This window comes from Chelonoidis abingdonii, chromosome 3 (genome assembly GCF_003597395.2).
Source record: "Chelonoidis abingdonii isolate Lonesome George chromosome 3, CheloAbing_2.0, whole genome shotgun sequence".
NCBI lineage: Eukaryota > Metazoa > Chordata > Testudines > Testudinidae > Chelonoidis > Chelonoidis abingdonii.
This window is the reverse complement of record NC_133771.1, coordinates 151,942,648-151,963,929: the sequence shown is the minus strand read 5'-3', so window position 1 is coordinate 151,963,929 and position 21,282 is coordinate 151,942,648. Positions and strand designations below refer to the sequence as shown.

Here is a 21,282-nt window from a genome sequence, read left to right as displayed (position 1 = left end):
GACTGAAATTCAATAAAATGAATACCCTCATACTGTTTATATTTTTGTTAAAAGTTCTTAGTCAGCCCTTGAGCTGATGGGCAGAGAAATGGCAAATGAAATTTAATGTAGAGAAATGTAAAGTATGCGACATGGAAAAATAAACCCAACTATACTATATATGATAGTGGCTAATTAGCTACAATGAGCAGGAAAAGATCTTTGCGTTCGTGATAGTTCTCGTGAAGATGTTCTGCAGTGAGCAGAGGCGGTCAAAAAGCAAAACAGGACTGTTAGGAATCATTAAAAAGGGATAGAGAATAAGACGTGAGAATATATTATTGCCGTATATAGATCCATGGACCGCCCACATCTCAAATTGTGTTAAATGTGGTCTTCATCACCTCAAAAAGATATTAGCATAGAAAAGGTTCAGAAAAGTGGACAACTAAATATAGATAGGGATTGAGAAGGGTCCCCATACGAGGAGATTAAAGAGGCTAGTCCTTCAGCTTGAAGAAAGGAGACTAAGGGATATGATAGAGTATATAAATCATGAGTGATCTTGAGAAATGTGTAGGAAAAGTATTTATTATTCCCATAATACAAGAACTAGGGTCACCAAATTGAAATTAATAGGTTAGCAGGTTTAAAACAATGAAAAGGAAGTTTCTTCACAGCACACTGTCACTTGTGGAACTCCTTACCTGAGGAGGTTGTGAAGGCTGGGACTATAACAATGTTTAAAAGGGAACTGGATAAATTCATGGTGGCTAAGTCCATAAATGGCTATTAGCCAGGAAGGGTAAAGAATGGTGTCCCTAGCCTCTGTTCACCAGAGGATGGAGATGGATGGCAGGAGAGAGATCACTTGATCATTGCCTGTTAGCTTCATTCCCTCTGGGGCACCTGGCATTGGCCACTGTTGGTAGACAAATATTGGGCTAGATGGACCTTTGGTCTGACCCAGTACGGCCGTTCTTATGAGTTTATGTGGACGTTAGAAGTCTCCTATGCAACTCCATTGCAATAACATGGGATAAGTGGCCAAATTATATTATACAGCAAGGACAGTATGCAATGCTGTATGTCTGGGGTCCTAACAACATAGGCACAAAGCTGCAGTTTTGCTTTAGACACAGCTGACATCAAGCCTGCATTGTTACGTCTCTTGTATGTAAAAAGTGAAATCTAGAAAGTGAATTATAATGGGGACAATCCACTACAAGGTTTGGTAGAAAAATAAAAGCTATACATAAAAGAATGGAAAAACACTATGTAGAACACAGGTATTGTATTTCTGTTAGTTTGTTACTTTTGATAGCTTGTCATCCGGGAAGCAACTGCAAACAATCATTAATCTTTTGGGTAAAAGCCTTAAACTAATTTTGCAGTTAACTTTGAATTTTGTTTTTGTTTTTCAGGTTAGACTTCAAAAACAAAGATCCTACATACAGGTATAATCAACGTCCCCTGGACAACCACAACTCTAGTCCTGGATCATTCCTTGAAAACAGCCAGCAACGTACAATGAGCCAGAGTCTACACCCGCAGGATATATGTTAGTCTCATTGACTTCAGATGGGGTTACTTGTATGCTGCCATGGAAGAATCATGCCCCATTAGTTTGATTCTACTTCCAGTGAAGTTAACAAGAGAAGAACTGGAAAGAGTCAATGTCCTGTTATCAATGACTGCAAAAATTAAGAATGCATCTTATTAGACTACCTTATAGAATCTTATGACTGTACATAGCTATTCTTTTAGACTGGAAGCTGATTGAGGCATGGGCTGGCATTACTATAGGGATGTACAGTGCCTAGCACAATAGGGTCCTGACCTGCTTGGCCTCTAGGCACTACAGCTATACAAAGGTTAAACAATAAATATTTACACCAAGCTGCATCTGTGTTTACATCAGAAACTGTTGTGCCTCCTAGCTTCTTCACGGCCACATGAAATCCCATTAGAAATGCACACTTGGCTACTTTGTTCTCAGTATATTTTTTGGTTCATAATCATTGCACACCCCTTCCCCAGAGTTCTTATGCTTCAATATAGTTGTTCACTTAGCTATTGTACCAACACATACATGCCTCATACAAATGGAGCAGTCAGTCAATCTTTGGAACTTTTTTTTTTAAATCTTGGCCTTAATGATTCCTCAAAGCACCTATAGTTAGGGATAATCCATTTTTTCTATGTTAAATCAAAATAAATAAACTAAGATATGAAGGCAAGGAGTCCAAAACATAGTTTTATAGGAGAAATATTTTGCTAGCAGTAAATTAGTGATTGTTTAAATATTCTGCTAAGAATTGTTAAAAGGAACAGAGATGATCTAAAAGGAAGGTAAACACTTTGCTACAGACCTCACATGTGAAAGAATAACCTATTTCAATATTTTTGGGCCTGGTCCAAATCCTTCTGAAATCAGTGGGAATCATTCAACTGACTTCTGTGGGCTTTGGTTTACGCTCTTTATGCTGAAAGTGGCATCTTTTGGAAGACACAAAATGAAGATCATCCTATTTAGGCCTTGATCTTACAAAGACTTACTTATACATGGTATGTAATTTTACTTACTGTGACTAGTGACATGGGGTTACTCATCATGCATAAAGTTAAGCATGTGTGTAAGGTTTGGTGCCTTGGTCATGAAAGACATCATGGATCTTTTTGTAAGCGTGGAGGTGTTAACCTTAGTGTCCTGCCATATTCTAAAAATCAGATAATTACATTTTGGCTACCTCAATTCACTGTGTGATTTTGATTGACTAGGATATTCTTTACTACCATTTCCAAACTGCTGAATAGAATTCTGATTATGCGCTCCCCTCCATCAACAGCTGCACTGAAGAGTATTTAAAGTGGCCATACCACTTTCCAAGTAAATTTTGCCTATCATTTACATGAGTAAGCTAGTAAGACAAACTAAAAAAGCAAGAGAAAAACAAGGATGAGGGATATTAATAAAAAAATAAATCTAAAGAAAAATTAATGTTGGATAAAAAGACTTTGCTCATTTCCTAGAAACAGAAATTACCATGATGGATCAGATCAGTGGCTCATCTAGTCCAATATCCTGTCACTGACAAACTCCCGTACTGAAGCTTTGGAGGAAAATGGAAGAAAAACTTTTAGTAGACAGAGATGAAATAAACTATCCATAGGGAAGGTGTCTTCCTACCTCCTAATAATTAAAGGCTGTTTTAGTCCCTCACGCATGAGATTGTTATATCCCTTCTAAATCTGTTTAATTATTTTTTTTTATTGTAACTGAATGTTCTTGTTACCTATAACATCCAATCCTTTTCTGAATTCTGCTAACTGGCAAAGTTTTCAAAAGTTTAAGTATGTTAACGATTATAAAGCTTTAACTTTCTGAATCTCAACATCTGTCATTAAACAGTCTGCCCATGATTTCCCACAACTGTGAAAATTAAAATCAATAAAAATCTGTCAAAATTATTTAAAAAAGAAAATTGAATTCTGCCAAGCCTCTCTATGCAGTTAGTATACAAAAAGTGTTTTTGCTTCCTTTCAGAGAAAGGTGCTATGTAGAGCTTAATCTTCCGATCTCTACACAAAGTTCATCTTTTGGGGGGGGGGGGGGGGGGGCTTAGCAAGTGATCTGATGTATAATGTTGTTTTGTGATTTGTATGGCTGGTCCAGTATGCATTTGTATAGTTTTTATTTGTGTAATTATACATTTCAGTTTCTCTGAAAGCATGCACAGCAAGGGATAGGTACTTCAAATTGAAATCAAAACAAAAATAAATTACTGTAAAAGCAATAGGCTACAAATCTGTTTCAAGCAACTTGTTATAACAAAATAGAGCTCACTAGACAGCATTAAAATATTTGTAATATCCTGTGTGCTAGCAAAAATGTTTATTTACCTCATATAGCTACTCGTAAATACCTGTAATCAACAAACAACATAATCCATTATCAAGACAAACATGAAATTTATGTCCACTGAAATCAGTAATGGCCCAATTATTAGAATTGTTGATCACCTACAACTTTATCTGAAGTCAATGGAAAACACATCTATTCAGCACTTGTGAAAAATCAGACCCATGGATTTAGGAGCCTAACTTTGCTATTTTTGAAAAACAGGTCCTGTTTACAAAAACAAAGAAAACAAAAAATACCTTATTGGTACCATTTCTGTCTACGAAGAGCCAAGGAAAATACGCTTTAAAAACAGGAGATTTTATTTGACAAATACATCATTTATTTTAAATTAACAATTAAAAACCCAATGCATGTCATCTGTTAGTGTTAAACAAATGTTCCAGGTCAGCATTTCACAAAAATCAAAAGAATTTCAGAGTTCAAACTATTTCAGAATATGCCTCTGATAAGCAACATTATCTCCGAAAGTCAACAGTTTTAGTAAAAGTGCAGGTGGAATATTAGTATATTTTGACAGTATATTTTAAACAAAGGAACCTTTTTATTTTATTTTTTTAATTGCCTGGTTATATTAATAAAGCTTGGAAATTCCGCTGAATACAGACTGTTACACTGTCCTGTTTTGCTGTTTTTCTCATAAAAATGATCCAGCTGTTTTTTTTCCTTTCAATTTCATTAGGCATTTTGGAAGAGATCAATCTCAAGAAAACCAGCCTGGCAGTGTAAGACCTGCAGATAACCTAGATATGATGACTGATACTCTGAAAACACCTTAGATAGGAAAAAAGAATATGTTCTACATTCTTCTTGTTTTACAGCAGCGTAGTAATAATTAATAGTAGCCAAAGTGCACACTGGTAGCTACATGTATCCTGGTACAGTACTCAACAATGAAGGAAAAATATTTGTGTGACCCCTATGTAGCAGAGTATGCAGTTACTGTGCTTTCTTCTTGTTTTATTGACAATTTAAGACACTGTCCGTGTGCACAGCAGAAATAACAACGTTCCTCTCTACAACAGAGTGACATCTTCCAAGCAATAAATAGGCCAACAGGCACAGCAGCCTGAGGCAGAACGATGGTGCATTATTGGCAAGAAAAAGTATTAGGCAGATCCTCAATTTGTATAAATAGTTGTAGTTCCATTGAAATCAATGGATCTAAAACAGATTTACAGCAGTTGAGTTTCTGACCTTATGGCTCCATGGATATCTGCAGTCCAGAGACTCATCCCATAGATTATTTTTTATTACACTAGCACTCAGAGGCCCTCTATCAGACTGGCTCCCATTCTGCTGGGTGCTGTACAAACAATAGATTTTTAGTGTGACAAATCTTGGAAGGCTGTGGTTTAAAAAAAAAAAAAAAAAAAAAGATTGTTTAACAGTCTTCATTTACAGAACCAAGCCAACAGTCTAAAGTATATGAATACTTGGTGACACCATCTAACCTTTTGTAAATGTTTGATTGCTCGACATAAACCTCATTTAATGCTTAGCCTTCCTTCGTAATTTTCCCCCATAATTATGTTAAAAACTTAGGGGTGCCTGCTTTTCTTTAACTGACTGTTCTGTATGGCTCTGTCAGTTTGCTCCTTGAGTTCCTTCTTTAGACAAGTGCTAAGTGAAGAAGTTGAACTTTTCTTTTAAAAATCAATTTAAAGTGCGAAATCCTTCAGACACTTATTTCAGTTTAGGGATAACATTTTGATTTAGCTTAACTCTGTTGCCAATCAATTTAAGTTAAACCAAAAAAGCCTCATTTAAACCAAAATAAGTCTATACAGGGCACTGCACCAGTTTAAAATAGGTTTAAATTCACACCTTAGGTTCAAACTGATGCAGCTTTCTCATGTAGACATGTCCTTCCACACCTTCTGGTAGGTTTCCTTGCTTTATGGTGTTCTATGACTCTTCAACTCTGAAATGTTTTTATCCTAACTCACAAACATATCCAAAATATAACTATCAATTGTGATGAACATTTTTTAAAATATGAAATTTGTGATCCATCACATAATGACAGATAGGCCTGGGTGTTAAAATGTGCAATAACTTCCAATAAGTGTATTAATCCCAATTCCTAAAAATATGAAAATTAAAATTTGATGTTCCGAAATGTTCATATTTTTGAAGTGTGAAAAGTTGCATTCTTGAAAAGAAGTGTTTTGTAAGGAGGGAATTTATCTATCACAAAAGGAAATGAAGTACAGCAAAATTAAATAAATTTGTGGAGGAAGAGTAGTGTTATAATATGGTATAATCTCCTAAATCCAGTGTCAACAGTGTACACTGCGAAGCTATTTATCCGGTATTACATCCTATACCTGAATTCAAGTTCTTGGAAAAGTTATGCAAACCACTTATTTTTTACTAGTATACAATTTTTTTAAATACAGATGAAGTACATGTAGAAGTTCCAACTTGGAAAGGTTCTACAGCAATGGAATTAGTAGCCAAAAAGGATCCAATCCTGTTACTGGCTCCACGTGGGTAGACCCCTGCACCTTCCTGAGCCAACTGCACGACCAAAGTTTGATCAAAACTCACTAATAAAACAGAACTGCATAAGCTTTAAGAATATTAGACAAACCTGAGCGAAGACCATTGCAAATGTCCAAAAATAAATCAGTTAACTCACAATATAGTGCAACATAAATCATAATCTGCATTACAAATACTGTTTTAGTGCAGATACATGTATGTGATTAAAACAAAACTCTATCCATGAAGTTCTGCTGATAAATGGTCCCCTATACATACACAAGCTTTCAGGTGTACATATATATCTTATCATTTAAGAACAGTCACTGCAAAATTTGTGAAAAGTCACTAGCTTCCAAAATTACAAAATCAATGAGTTTGCCCAAAAACCAAAGTAAAAAATTTTAGAATGGGCTGCTTTATGTACTAGATCCAATCACTTTTTCAAATGAGGAAATTCATTTTAATCCTTATTGAGAAATCTATGGATTAGATTGGGTAGAATCTAGAATTCTATCCTATTCTCTCTTCCACCTTCTACTGTTTTATACCACAAAATCTTTTATTACTGAAATTCCTGCTAAAATTTATAAGCCAGCAAACCAAAATGAAAATCAAAACGTGGAGTTTTTCCTTTTTCGCTGTAAAAGCAAAAGACTGATAAGCGGGGTTGTGTCTGACCTATGCTTAAAAAAAAAAGTCTCTCGGTAATTTCCAGATGTAGAGCATAAATTTAAGACAATTGCACTAATGCTTCATTTCTTTTCAAAAAATTTCCATCAATAACAAGATTCACTTCAATACTTTTCTTCTATTGACCTCCACTCATAAATATACTCTTACTCACCCATCCACTGTTTAAGTAAACATGTTTACGTGTATAAGATTTTAGAGCCAAACTTTCAACAAAAGCATTAGCAGGCTAAGGACTTAGCATTTCTTAGATTCTATATTGGCACTGTCATGTACGTCATTAATTCTAACCATCTTGTCAGTTTCTAAGTTAGCATTCGTTTTGTGGTCCATATTCTGTAAGAGTGCTGGAAGATCAAGAACAGAAGAAATTATATAATGAGGTACTGGATAAGTGTTTACTGGCATTGTCATTGTTTTATTTATCCAGACAGTTGCTTTCAAACCTGCATTCAGGCCTCCTTGAATATCTGTGTCTAGTGAGTCACCAACCATCACACAGTCCCAAGGCTGTACCCCAAGTAGATCACAACAATGATGAAATATAGATGGTGCTGGTTTCTCTTCTTTCTGTTCTCCTCCCACAACAATAGCATCAAAGTATGGTTGACAGGCACATGCTTCAATCTTCTCCCTCTGAGTTAATTTGTCTCCATTAGTTAATAAAAGCAAGCGGACTATTTTTCGAAGTTCAGTAAGCATGCTTCTTGTCTCCTCTGTTAGCGTTAGATGCTGGAGGCGTGTAGTTTTCCAAAGGAAATAACATTCTGCCGCCAGATTTCGATTAGCCTCACCACCCTTTGTTTCTTGTATTGCTTGTTCCCAATGTGAGATCCTTAAATCAGTAATGCACACCTTAGCTGGATCATGACACTCTTTGAGGAGTTTTTCTTGAACCTTATTACAAATCATGTGAGCTTCTCCTTCATCACACTGATATTTTGATTGCAAAATATTTATTACCTTTAACAAATGTAAAGGGAAAGGAAGGTTACAGTAAGGCATTAATCCCTAAGGGCCAGATTCTGCCATCCTGGCTTATATGAAGTATTACTTTCTTCCAGAGTAGTCCCACTGAATTAAATCGGGATACTCCTTGAGTAATGTACTGTTGAACATTAGTAAGGATGGCAGAATGTGGCCCATAGTTTAAAGTGACTTAACACTGAATTATTTAAAAAACTAACCCATAAGCATAGCTCCACTGCATCAGCAGGAACCCTCAGAAGGCACTGTGCTTTGGCTTCCCTCCAACACCAGAGGGTATGTGGGAGGGAACAAGAGAGGGTAAATTACTTCACCCCTGAGTGTAGCATACACTTAATATGACCATATAAGACAGGGGTGGGCAAACTTTTTGGCCCAAGGGCCACATCTGGGTATGGAAATTGTATGGTGGGCCATGAATGCTCATAACATTGGGGGCTGGTGTGCAGGAGGGCATGAGGGCTCCAGCTAGGGGTGCAGGCTCTGGGGTGGGGCCAGAAATGAGTTCAAGTATGGGAGGGGGCTCCAGGCTGGGACAGGTGGCTGGAGTGCTCATGGGTGGATGAGGGCTCCGGTCGGAGGTACGGGCTCTGGTGTGCAGGAGAGTGGGACTGAGGGGTTTGGAGGGTGGGAAGGGAATCGGAGTTGGCGCACAGGAGGGTGTCAGGGGTGCAGGCTCCGGGCAGCGCTTACCTCAAACAACTCCCAGAAGCAGCAGCATGTCCCCCCTCTGGCTCCTATGTGGAGGTGCAGCCAAAGGTCCGCAGGTGCTGCCCCTGCAGCTCGCATTGGCCCTGTTTGCTGGCCAATGGGAGCTGCAGGGTGGAGTGGGCTCAGCATGCCGAGCCTCAGGCTGCCCCTACAAGTAGGAGCAGGAATGTGCTTGTGCTTGTGCTTCTGGGAGCTGGGCGGAGCAAGCCCCTGACCACGCTCCCTGGCAGGAGAGGGCTGGATTAAAACGTCTGAAGGGCTGTATATAGCCCCTGGGCCGTAGTTTGCCCACCCCTGATGTAAGGGATACCTGGGTGGGAGGTTAATCCTTCATACTCCCACGGGGTCTAGCACAATCTAATGCTGAATTTGTGATGGTGTGATGTTCAGACTCATGGTCTAAATTGTTATAAATCTCTGAAGAAACCAGTTAATACTCTATCAATAAGTGATCACAACTTCAGAGCCTTGTAATTTCTGCTACAAAATCACAAATAGTAACAAACGGTCTAATTGTGCAGCCTTTATTTAGGATGACTAAAGTAAGGTCTCGGATATTACAGGGATGGGCATTGCTGAAACCCCTAAGCGAGGAATGGTGTGTCTGTTGCCCCTCGCCAGAAACAGCCCCAAGCAGCACAATGCTTCATACACGCACCTCCGCTCTTCCGCGTTGCTTTGCTAGATCCCATGTCAGCACTGGCCGCTGCACTAAGCCACCCCTCGGCCCGCTCCCCACCGCTTTGTTCCTGGGCCACCTAGCGGAAACCCAGCCCCCACTCGCGTGCGCTAAGCCAGGCAGCCCACGCGGGGTGCAAGCGAACTTGTTATTTCCCCTTAACCCCCTGCACAGCCACGTAGCCGCCACCCGCCCAAGGCGGGTAATGGCGGGTGTCCCTCGGCCCCGTACTGGCTGTGTCCTCCCTGTGCAGGGCACGGCAAGCGCCAGTGCCGCACAGCGACCCCGGGACGAAGGGGTTAATAATGTTACGGGGGGGAGCACATGATGCGGTCCCCAGGGCAGCATTTCTGGGGGCTGCCGCGCCCGGGGGAGGGGGGGGCAGCCCGGGCCGGTACCTCCTCTATGGCGCGCCGGCCCGCGGCGGCCGTGTCGACGAGCGTGTTGTCCAGGTCGAAGAACACGGCCTTGACCCCCTGCAGCCCCATCGCAGCCTCGCTCCCGCACCGCTGCTGCGCTCCACCCGGCCGCGCGCTTATCTACATCTCGCGAGAGCTGCCGGCCGCTCGGGGTATTCCCAGCAGGGAGAACGGGAGCAGAGCGATCAAAAGAGCGCGAGAACTCGGACTCTCGGTTGGCGTGGGTTCAGTCAGCTTATGCGATTGCGCACGCAGCGGGCCGTAGTGGGTGCCGGTGCCGTGCGGTGGCGGCGGGTTTCCCGCCAGCAACCTTCTCCCCATAGAGCCGCGCTGGCGCCGCCCCTGGTAACGGCTGGAGCGGTGATGAGGTGCTAGTCTAGCTAAGATGCTAAAGAGCATCGCCATGGCAGCCTCCACCCCCTGCCCTGGGAACAACCATAGGAGCCCCTCCCACCACCAGACATCCCCTGCCCTAGGCACAGCTGTGGCAGCGCCCCCGCTCCCCCGGCCCTGGGCACAGCCATGGGAGCCCCTGTCTCTCCTGCTCTGGGCACAGCGAGACACCCCCCCCACCCCGCCCTGGGCACAGCCTGGCATCTGACAGCCCTGCTCCAGCCACATTGATTGTGCCCATTGAGCACAGTAATGCCAACCCTCCCATATGCCACATTTCCTCTGCCCTCTCACTGAGCACAGCCATGATCGCATTGCTCCATACTCAGGCCATTGCACAGCAGTGCCACGATGTGACAACATGGCAGAGCTTGGGGTCATGAAATAGGTACCTCATTTTTGTTGGGTTCCACGGTTTCCCAGTCATGTGAGGAGATGCCCAGTGAGATGGAGAAGCTTGAAGTCAGGAATCTTTCATGTTCTCAAGGGGAAAAGCACAAAAGAGCTGAATTCAACTAGCAGAGCCTCTTCTAGGGCTTCCAGGTGGGTACATAAGGGGCTACTTTTGCGGGGGAGAAGGGTCTGTATGTATCTTTGTTTTACTTTTTGGAGGTCCAGAGATCCAGGAGTTTCTGGAACAATGGGAATCAGACAAGGAGTGGCTACTGGGTAAGTTATTGCATACCGGTGAGGCTCGGAGCATAACTGAGAGGACAGTTCTGCACCTTAATGATGCATTTCCCATAATTTGCACTACAAAAGGAGGAGCTGATAGTGGGGCTGCCAGTGGGTTCTTAGCATCCACCATTTTTTCTCTGTGGATGCTCCAGACCCAGAGCGCCCATGGAATCAGCGCCTATGGCTCAGGCTGCAGTGTGCCTGTTTCTACTCTTCTGTGTAGACTGGGGTTTGTGCTGGAGCCCAAGTTCTGGGCCCTCCCACCTTCCTGGGTCCTATAGCCCGGGTTCCAGCCCACCAAGTCCAGGGACATATAAGGGGTCAGCTCGAGAGTGCTGATTGTTTTGGTCCACTCAGACTTGCTCTGTTAGAGAGAGAAAGAGAGTGTGAGTGTGTGTGTGTGTTCATCTGATTCTGGGGCTGGAGGAACCCAGCCCTGGGGAACCTAGGTCCTATAGGATAGCTCCATTGGGAGGGGACTTGCTGAAGGGAGAAATAGTGCTCCATATGAAAACACAAGTGACACAAGCAGTACATTGACAGAATTACAAACCCCCCACAGAAGAGTAACGTGAATAAATGAGCGTACTCTAAAGTAACGGGCAAATCTGGTAACACATCCTTACTAATGGCACACCATCTGCAGAGCAAGGAGAAAAGAGGGAGGGAGAGGAGAATCTTCAGGCAGAAGAGAGTGAAAGAGGAGGGTAGGTGGTGGGTGTCTTAAACATACAGCTAAGGGTAGCATAAAATCCCTCCTTTACCTGTAAAGAGTTAAGAAGCTCAAATAACCTGGCTGGCACCTGACCAAAAGGACCAATAAGGGGAGAACATACTTTCAAATGGGGGGGAGGGGGAAGGTTTTTGTTTTTGCTCTCTTTGTGTGTTCTCTCTGGGACAGTGAGGAACCAGGGCAGGGAAAATACATCTCCTAAAGCCATACCTGAACTAAGCATCTAAGATTACAAATTGTAACTAATAGGAAGGACGTATTAGATTATCTTTTGTTTTAGCTTGTGGAGTTTCCCTAGCCTAGGAGGGAGGTTTATTCCTGGTTTTTTTGTAACTTGAAAGTTTTCCCTAGAGGGGAATCCTCTTTGTTTTGAATCTGATTACCCGGTAAAATTACCTTCCATCCTGATTTTACAAAGGTGCTTCTTTTACTTTTTCTTTATAATACAGTTCTGCTTTTAAGAACCTGATTGGTTTTTAGTGTCCTAAAAACCCAAGGGGCTGGTCTGTGCTCACCATGTTTGCTTTCAAGCCTCCCTAGGAAAGGGGGTAAAGGAGATATTTTGGGGAAGCAGGAACTCCAAGTGGTCCTTTTCCTAAATCTTTGTCTAACTCACTTGGTTTTGGCAGCAATACCATTCCAAGAATAAGGAAGAATTTGTGCCTTGGAGAAGTTTTTAACCGAAGCTGGTAGAGATAAGCTGAGGGGGTCTTTCATGCAGGTCCTCACATCTGTACCCTAGAGTTCAGAGTGGGGAGGGAACCTTGACATGGTGGCAGAGTGGTGGGATCATTTTGAACCAGAAGCACAAACTTCGAGATGTTAAAAGGACTTTCCCCCCCTTTCTTTTGGCTGCCTGGAAAGCAGGGAGGTTTTTTTTAAAGGACACTTTTTTTTTTTTTAAGCTGAGAGCAGCTGGAGTGTTTTTTTTTTCTTTCCCTGAAGGCAGAGGAGTTAAGTTACAGCAAGGGAATTCACAAGCTGTATTTTTTTTTTCTTTCTAGCTCTCTTGTTGGGCTAGGCTAAGTGCAGGAAGGCTAGGATGACAAAAAGTGATGCCCAGAAAAAACTAGAATTAGCCAGATTTGAAGCTGAAGAGAGACAGAAAGTTCGTGAAAGACAGGTGGCCTTAAAGTGTTTGGATTTGGAAGTGGAGGCAGAGACAAAATGCTTGGAGACAGAAATGGAGGCAAAACGCTTGGAGGCAGCGGCGAAACACTTCGATACAGAGTTAACGCTAAAGTGCTTAGATCTGGAAAGGGCTAAGATGGGTCTACCGAATAACCCTAACAGTCCTTGCTTGTTCTATTTTAATAGGTGTGGTCTCTGGGCATTGATAGCCAGTTTCAGATCTTTGTTCGGAGAGCCATATAGCTAATTTATCAGTCATTCTGAAAAGCTGATTGCTGTTGCAGAGAGCTGGGAAGAAGAGGAATGTGAAATGAAAACTTTGTCTATGTTAAAATTGTAAATAGACCACTAATTTACAAGACTCTAGTTACCTAAACATAAAGAGCAGGGGTTCTCAACCTTTTTCTTGCTGAGGCCCCCCTCAATATACTATAAAAACACCAGAGCCCAGTGTGGGTTGGGGGACTCGGGGCTCTGGGCTGGCAGGGGGACCGTTCAGCATAGGCATAGTTTTACTTCTATTTGAGGGGCTTCAGCGCTGGGATTCGGGGCACCGGGTTTCAGCCTCAGGGCTCCATGCCCCCTTTGAAAGGGCTCACGGACCACCTGTTGAGAACCACTGATCTAGAGTATGTTGCAGCTTAAAAAACCCTGAGCTGCAGAAAGTCTGGAAATCCTCAGTCAAGTTACCAACTCTAAATTCATCTTTGCCTTTGTTATCTTTACTTATTCTCTACTTACTGATGGGCAAACCCCCACTACTTGCTATAAAAAGAATAGACCAAAAACCCAAGGCACTTCTCTTGCATTTCCTGCGCACCTCATTCTTTGCACCTGAGACGACAAAAGGAAACAGCTTTTGGACTCAGGGAAGGGAGTCTTAACCTGACAGTTTGGTCAGTAATTTGCTGAAGCATGTGGTGAGAACATTTGCTTTCCAACTAAAATAGTGTCTTAAGTAGATAGCAGTACATGTTTTAATTTTTATTTTTCTTGTAACCATTTCTGACTTTTATGCCTCATTACTTTAACTCACTTAAAATCTCTCTCTTTGTAGTTAATAAACTTGTTTTACTGTTGAATCTTATGCAGTGCGTTTGAGTTGAAGTGTCTGGGTAGCTATTTAAGGTAATATTTTGGCATGTTATTTCATTAAAGGTATAATGGACTTAATATATTTGTACTGTCCAGGAAAGGGCTGGGCAGTACAGGACTTACATTTCTGGGGAAGATACAGACTGGTGGTGTGTTGGGGTCTCCCTGCAATATAACCAAAACCAGTGCTTAATTTGTAATGAAAGAGGTGCCGGGGCTCAAGCTAGAGGTGGCAGGATGCTGGTACTCAGGTGTCATGCAAGCAGCCGTGCAGCGCTCCATGGACATTCCTCTGGCAGCTGAGTGATGTATGAGTGTAGGTGGAGGATTGAGCTGCTCCTTGAATCTCTTGCGTGCACGAAATAAGTGATGCGGTAAGTCCAGACATGCTGGGGCTATGAACTGCCAAGCCCAGAAGTGCTGGGTCTCAGCCCCAGCACAAATTAAGCACTTACCAATACTGGTCAGAGTGTGGTGTAGCTAATAGGCTGCAGTTACATGCAGACACTCAAGGTGTGGCTTGCATGCTGGGATACTGTTTCTGAGTGGCGCAGGTAGGAGCTGCTACAACAACGCATCGTGAGCCACCCAAGGTTTCAGGGCATGGATGACACAACCCCACTAGTCTGGATTGTGCCTTGGTATGTCACAACTGGACATAGGGTTTGGCTACACTTGCAGGTGTGCAGCGCTGGGAGTTAAAGCTGTTTTTGTACAGCTGTGTAGGAAAAGCGCTGCAGTGTGGCCACACTGACAGCTACCAGCGCTGCAGTGTGGCCACATTTGCAGTGGTGTTGGGAGTGGTGCATTATGGGCAGCTATCCCACAGAGCACATCTTCCCATTCTGGCGCAATGGGTTGTGGGAAGGGGCCGGAGGGTGCGGATCATTCTGCTTCCTGTCCCATCGCCCCGTGATGCATCGCTTCACATCCCAGCAATCCCTGTATTTCCGTCCATGTTTGGCGCCATCTTGACTCTCAACGGTTTCTTTGCAGCGCATTTCTGTGGGAAATGGAGCCCGAACTGCTGAGGAACATGCTGATGAGTTTCGCCAGCACATCACATTTGGCAGCTGAGCTATTCCTTAGGATCCAAAGTGATGAGGAGTCCGACAATGATAGCGAGTCGTGTGATGCGTACGACACGAACTTGCTTGTGGCATTCACGGAAATGCTCAGCACTGTGGAACGCTGCTTTTGGGCTCGGGAAACAAGCACTGAGTGGCGGGATCAAATTGTTATGGAAGTCTGGGATGATGAGCAGTGGCTGCAGAACTTTCGGATGAGAAAAGCCACTTTCATGGGACTGTGTGCTGAGCTTGCCCCCACCCTGTGGCGCAAGGACACGAGCTTGAGAGCTGCCCTGCCAGTGGAGAAGCGGGTGGCTATTGCAATCTGGAAGCTGGCAACTCCAGACAGCTACCGATCGGTCGGAACCAGTTTGGAGTGGAAAGTCGACCGTTGGAATGTTTTGATGCAAGTTTGCAGGGCCATTAATCGCATCCTGCTAAGAAAAACCGTGACTCTGGGGAACGTGCAGGACATTGTGGATGGCTTTGCACAAATGGGTTTCCCTAACTGTGGAGGGGCGATAGATGGGACGCATATTCCTATTCTGGCACCACCCCACCTAGCATCCGAGTACGTTAATGGAAGGGGTATTTCTCTATGGTTCTCCAGGCGCTTGTGGATCACTGTGGGTTTCATTGACATTAACACAGGCTGGCCTGGAAAGGTGCATGATGCACGCATCTTTTCGGAACACTGGCCTGTTCAGGAAGCTGCAGGCAGGGACTTTTTTCCCAGACGGAAGATCACAGTAGGGGACGTTGAAATGCCCATTGTGATCCTTGGAGACCCCGCTTACCCGTTAATGCCTTGGCTCATGAAACCGTATACAGGGAAAGCTTGACAGGAGCAAGGAACGGTTCAACTACAGGCTGAGCCGGTGCCGAATGACTGTGGAGTGTGCTTTTGCCTGTTTAAAGGGCGCTGGAGATCTCTGTATGGGAAGCTAGACTTGGGGAAAGCAGCATCCCTGCGGTTATATCCGCGTGCTGTACCCTCCATATATTTGTGAAGGGAAGGGTGAAACATTCAGTCAGGCATGGACCTCTGAGGTTCAATGCCTGGAGGCTGAATTTGCACAGCCAGAGAGCAGGGCTACTAGAGAGGCCCAGCACAGGGCTTCAAGGATTAGGGATGCCTTGAGGGAGGAATTTGAGGCTGAAAACCAACAGTAATGTTTGGTGCCTTGCACGGGAGTGAAGTGCAGTGGTTACAATGTTAGTAGGAATCTGTTTTTCCTAAGCTGATTTGCAGTGCCTGTTTCTTTCCTGGGCTAAGGTATCTTTTACTTTCTGCAATAATAAAGACTGTTTTTCAAAGCCAAGAATTCATTTATTGAAAAGAAAATAACTTTATTGACAGACACACAACATTTTGGGAACCTAAAAGGGCAGGGGGGTGGGTGGGGAACTGTACAGTCACAGGTTTGAATATGTCCTGTCTGGAGTGCTGTGCAATGACTGCTGCACTTCAGGATGCTATACTGCATGGTGATGGGGGTTGAGTGCAGAGGGTAAGGGTCGTAGTTCTCAGGGCTGTTGGTGAACGTACAGGTGTTGGAGGCAGCTGTGGTGGTAAGAACCTGATGCTGGGGAAGGGGGTTTTGAGCTGACATTGGGGCACAAGGGAAAGAGCTTTGGATGGGGGGGGGCGGCACAGGTAGTGCTCTGCCTGCATGGCTACGAGCGCCTGGATAGAGTCCGCTTGGCGCGCCAGGATGCTTATCAGCTGCTTTGTGCTTTTCTTCCTGGCCGCTGCGTTTCTCTGGCGGATCTGCTTTCCTTTCCCTCCAGTCCTGCAGTTTTTTGATTCTCTCTGGCAGAGTGATCCATAACTGCTTGCAGCAGGTCGTCTTTGCTTTTTTGCGGCTTCTTCCAGAGGTTTTGAGTCTTTGAGCTGTTGATAAACGGGCATCCGAGAAGTCAAGGTTGCTTGTAGAAAGGAAAAAAGGCAACAGTTAACAGAGGCAGCATTGTTTATATCTCAGACAGTTATTCCCACACAGTGAAGGAGTTTACAGTCTTCACAATAGCATAATTTTCCCATGCCAAAGAGAGCGCACATAACCCACAGGAGCCCCGAAATGGTGAGTAAGGGGGACTGATTGCTTCAGGGCTGTACTGGGGTTTTTGTGCGTTGGGGAAAGCAAACAGCTGCTACAGTCTTCACAATAGCATAATTTTCCCATACCAAAGAGAGCACACATAACCCACAGGAGCCCTGAAATGGTGAGTAAGGGGAACTGATTGATTCAGGGCTGTACTGTCTTCGGGGTTTCTGTCCGTTAGGGAAAGCAAACAGCTGCAGGGGGCACCTACACTGAACACTATCACAACGTTTTCCACAGGAGTTGATCCTGGAAGATATCTCGCTGCTGCGGGTCACCTGGGAAGCGCGGGAGGGTCTTTTACAGCAATGCGGATTCCACCCTGGCCCCTGTGCAGCTTGCCTGTGTCTTGCAATGGTCCCCCCACCCCTCGCGGCACAGTGGCACGGATGCGTTAGCCTGACTGGGACAAGGATCACAGTGGCTCTCAATAAACTTATGCAAGCGCATTGCCCACGCTCTGGCTGAAACTTTTGAAGAGATTACCGAGGCCGATTACCGCGATGTGATAGACCACATCAATGCTCTATTCCACATCTAGGCATGCATTCATGCAGCCCTAACCCTTCCTCCTCTCCCGAAAAATTTCCATCCTGAAAATAAAAGCCGCTTACCAGGAACCCACTCCTCTGTTTGTCCTCCACCAAGTACCGGCTGCTGCGACTGGCTACCTTCCTCCTGGCTTGAGAAGAGCTCCTGGCTGCATGTCTCCAGGGACTCTGGGGTGTCTCCCCCCACCCCAGTACCCTCACTGTCGGTTTCCTCTTCCCCCTCCTCCTCCCCCCACTCTGAAGTGTCCATTGTGGTCACCCCCAAGTAGCATGTCCAGCTCTTTGTAAAAATGGCAGGTCGGGGAGGCAGCGCCAGAGTGGCGGTTTCCCTCGCGGGCTTTGCAATAGGCACTCCGCAGCTCCTTCACTTTAACCCTGCACTGCAGGACGTTCCTGTCATGGCCCCTTTCCAGCATGGCCCTTGATATTTGCCCATAGGTATCGTAATTCCTACAGCTGGGACTGCACAGCTTCCTCCCCCCAAACACTGATGAGGTCCATCAACTCGCCATTGCTCCATGCTGGGGCTTGTTTGGCGCTTGGAGGTATAGTCACCTGGAAAGATTCATTGATTGCACTCCACACCTGGCTGAGCAAACAAAAAGGGGATTTTTAAAATTCCCTGGGTATTTAAAGGGCGGGTCACCTGAGGCCAGGGCAGTAGAGTTCGAACTGATGAGCAGAGTGGCTGAACAAGCATTCTGGGATACCTCCGAATACCTCTGGAGGCCAATTACAGCGCTTTTGGTGGCCACACTGGCAGAGCAGCACTGCATTACCAGTGCTATAATCGTTATTCCCCAGCGCTGTAGCCAGGGAGATATAGCGCTGTATGTGCCTTGCAGGTGTGGACGGTGAGTGAGTTGCAGCGCTGTAAAGCCACCACCAGCGCCGCAACTCTCTAGTGTAGCCAAGGCCATAGTAAAGTTGATTTCTGACCTACACCTGAAGTGTGGAGTCTCTGAAGAATACTGGTGAATGGGCTTGATTGGATTCCCTTGTTGAGTCCCTTGTGGACAGTAACAGATTTTTATGTGGAGGGTTAATAGTAGATATTGGGGTATCCAGCCTTTACAGTGAGGGCTGTTTTGTTAGTTTTACCTAAAACCCTAACTTGGTTTTCAGTATTAGGCTTATAGGAAAAATTTAGCCACAATCTTTACTATGAAGAGATCCCAATCTCTCTGTTGTAAAATCACTGTAATCCTGTAAGCGTGACTGGAAGCAGTTAACCCGTATCTCTTCAGTCCTCTCCCTTTCCTGTTATTATGGTGATTGATCCAGTTTTGCAACTTCTAGTTCTCACACAGCAGCATGATTCTACATGGGCAACTCCCAGGTTAAGAGATCACTTTACCTTAGGTGGAAACTTAACAGCAGGGGGTTAGGTAGGTGAAAGAGTGTTGCCATTCCACATGGAGGCTGAGGGGCTGAACAAGCACAATTTGTTTCTCCTCCTTATCCCACTAGCATTAGCATCTTTTTCTATAAAGCTTTCTTTTTAAGACCTGTTGGATTTTTCCCTAGTTGGGGCTCAAGGGGATTGAGTCTGCAACTCACCAGAGAATTGGTGGGAGGAAGAAGACGGGGGGGAAGAGAAAATCTTTATAGAAAAAGAAAGAAAAAGACATAAAAATGGTCTCTGTATCAAGATGACAATATACAGGGTTAATGGCTTAAAAGAAAAAAAATGAATCAGCAGCCTTATCCGCAAAGAAATACAATTTAAAACATTCCAGCAAACTACACACATGTAAATACAAAAGCAATATAAGCCTACTGTCTTTCTACCTTTTTACTTACAACTTGGAAACAGAAGATTAGAAAGCCTGGAGATAGAGAGATCACTCTCAGAGCCGAGAGAGCAACAGACATGAGACAAAAGACCCACACCCAAAACTTCCCTCCCTTGAGATTTGAAAAATCTTGTTTCCTGATTGGTCCTCTGGTCAGGTGTTTGGTTCCCTTTGTTAACCCTTTACAGGTAAAAGAAACATTAACCCTTAGCTATCTGTTTATGACAACATGCCATTCAATATCCTCATCAAAGTTGTTCTCAGCCCAAGGCTGATGATTTTTTCAAAACACTTGGTAACAGATTGGTGTCTGTTTGGCTCAGATCCACAAAGGAATGTAGATGCGCAAACTCCAGACTTAGGCACCAAAATCCGAGTTTTAGGCATCACTCCAATTTACAAATCCCCTGTGACAACTAAATGTACTCATCACCTACATTTTTGCTGTAAAAGTCTCCTAGACACCTGTGTTTCTTCCTCTGGGCAAATACACTGATGCCTACCTCACACCTAAGCCCCACCACAATCTTCAAGCCAGAGGCAGGTAGGCAGTGTCCCAGCTATCTCATCTGTAGGGCCTGATCCAGTAGGTGTACTCAGAGGCAGACTAACTCTGCACAAAATGACTTTAGGGAGGAGGAGGGGGACAGATTATGTTTTCCTAAAATATATGTTCTAGGAATTATCTGGGGGATGTTTATGTCCTGTGTTATACAGGAGATCAGACTAGATAATCACAATGGTCCCTTCTGGACTCTTGGAATCTGTGAATATTTAGCCTAGTGGTTAGGATACTCACCTGGGATTTGAGAGATTCCCAGATGAATTTCCTTCTCTTCCTGATGAGCTGAAGGGACTTGAGCTGGGATCTCCCACCACTCATGATAATACCCTTGAGAGGATCACATGATCGTTGGACAAAGCCCTTCCTCTCCCAGTAATACTCTTTTTTGCCACAGATAGCTGCTCCTGAGCACAGCTTGTGCTCTACTCTTCCCTGTCAAACCAAAAGGAAGCATATGTGAAGTAGCTGAGCTGACTGGGTCAACAGAGAAAGAACAGGTGGCAGCTTGAGGATGTTGCAGGGAAACGTCTTAATCAGTTATCTTCACTTCTCTGTTCTTCAGTCTCGCAACAAAAATGCCCTCCTCCTTCCCCATGAAGGAGAATTCTGTGTAGCCACACAGTCTGAGCCACAATTGGTGCATCTACACTGCAGTAAAAGACCCACTGCTCCAAGTCTCAGAGCCCAAGTAAATTGATTCAGGCTTGCAGGACTTGGGACACGGAGCTAAAAACAGCACTATACTTAGGCACTGACTTCCCCTCTTTCCGAGGATGCTTGACCTCCCCACCTCCGTCTGCCTACGGTCCCGCCCCAACTCCGCCCCTTCCCCCACACCCATTCCAACCCCTTCCCCAAATCCCTGCCCTGGCCCTGCCTCTTCCCTGCCTCCTTCTCTGAACACGCCATGTTCATGGCAGAATGTGCAGAACAGCGCCACAGCTGTTTGGCGGTGGCTGGGTGGGAAACACTGGGAGGTGGGCAAAGGAGTGGGGACATGGCATGCTTAGGGGAGAAGGAGGTGGGGCGGGAGGTGAGAGGGAAGCTTAGCTGCACCCACCAATATTTCCCCCTGGGTGCTCCAGCCTCGGAGCACCCATGAAGTCGGCGCCTATGGCAGTATGGATATTTGTGCTTGGGCTAGACCCAGGCTCTGAGACCTTCCCTCGTTGTGGGGTTTCAGAGCCCAGGCTCCCCTGAACCCAAACATTTTAGCTCCACAAGCCTTAATCAGTTGATCTAGGCTGTGAGATTCAGTTGACCCAGGCTATGGGTGCCATATCCTTAC

The 21,282-nt window shown here is 44.5% G+C and overlaps 1 protein-coding gene across 1 annotated transcript; it reads right to left on the bottom strand.

Annotated features, from left to right (window-relative positions):
• Window positions 1-3,761: 3,761 nt before the first annotated feature.
• On the bottom strand, window positions 3,762-10,010 carry NANP (N-acetylneuraminic acid phosphatase). The gene is made up of 2 exons (XM_032776522.2): window positions 9,857-10,010; window positions 3,762-8,044 (listed from the first exon to the last, which is right to left on the bottom strand). The coding sequence occupies exons 1-2, from the start codon at window positions 9,944-9,946 to the stop codon at window positions 7,319-7,321; spliced, it is 816 nt and encodes a 271-aa protein (XP_032632413.1). The 5' UTR covers window positions 9,947-10,010; the 3' UTR covers window positions 3,762-7,318.
• Window positions 10,011-21,282: the final 11,272 nt, after the last annotated feature.

What these genes read in the sequence shown, in the direction of transcription:
- NANP (XM_032776522.2), bottom strand. Translation starts at nt 9,946, where the DNA reads ATGGGGCTGCAGGGGGTCAAGGCCGTGTTCTTCGACCTGGACAACACG. An exon ending in GCCGGCGCGCCATAGAGGAG is followed by an intron (nt 8,045 to 9,856) that starts GTACCGGCCCGG and finishes CATTTGTTAAAG; the next exon opens with GTAATAAATATTTTGCAATC.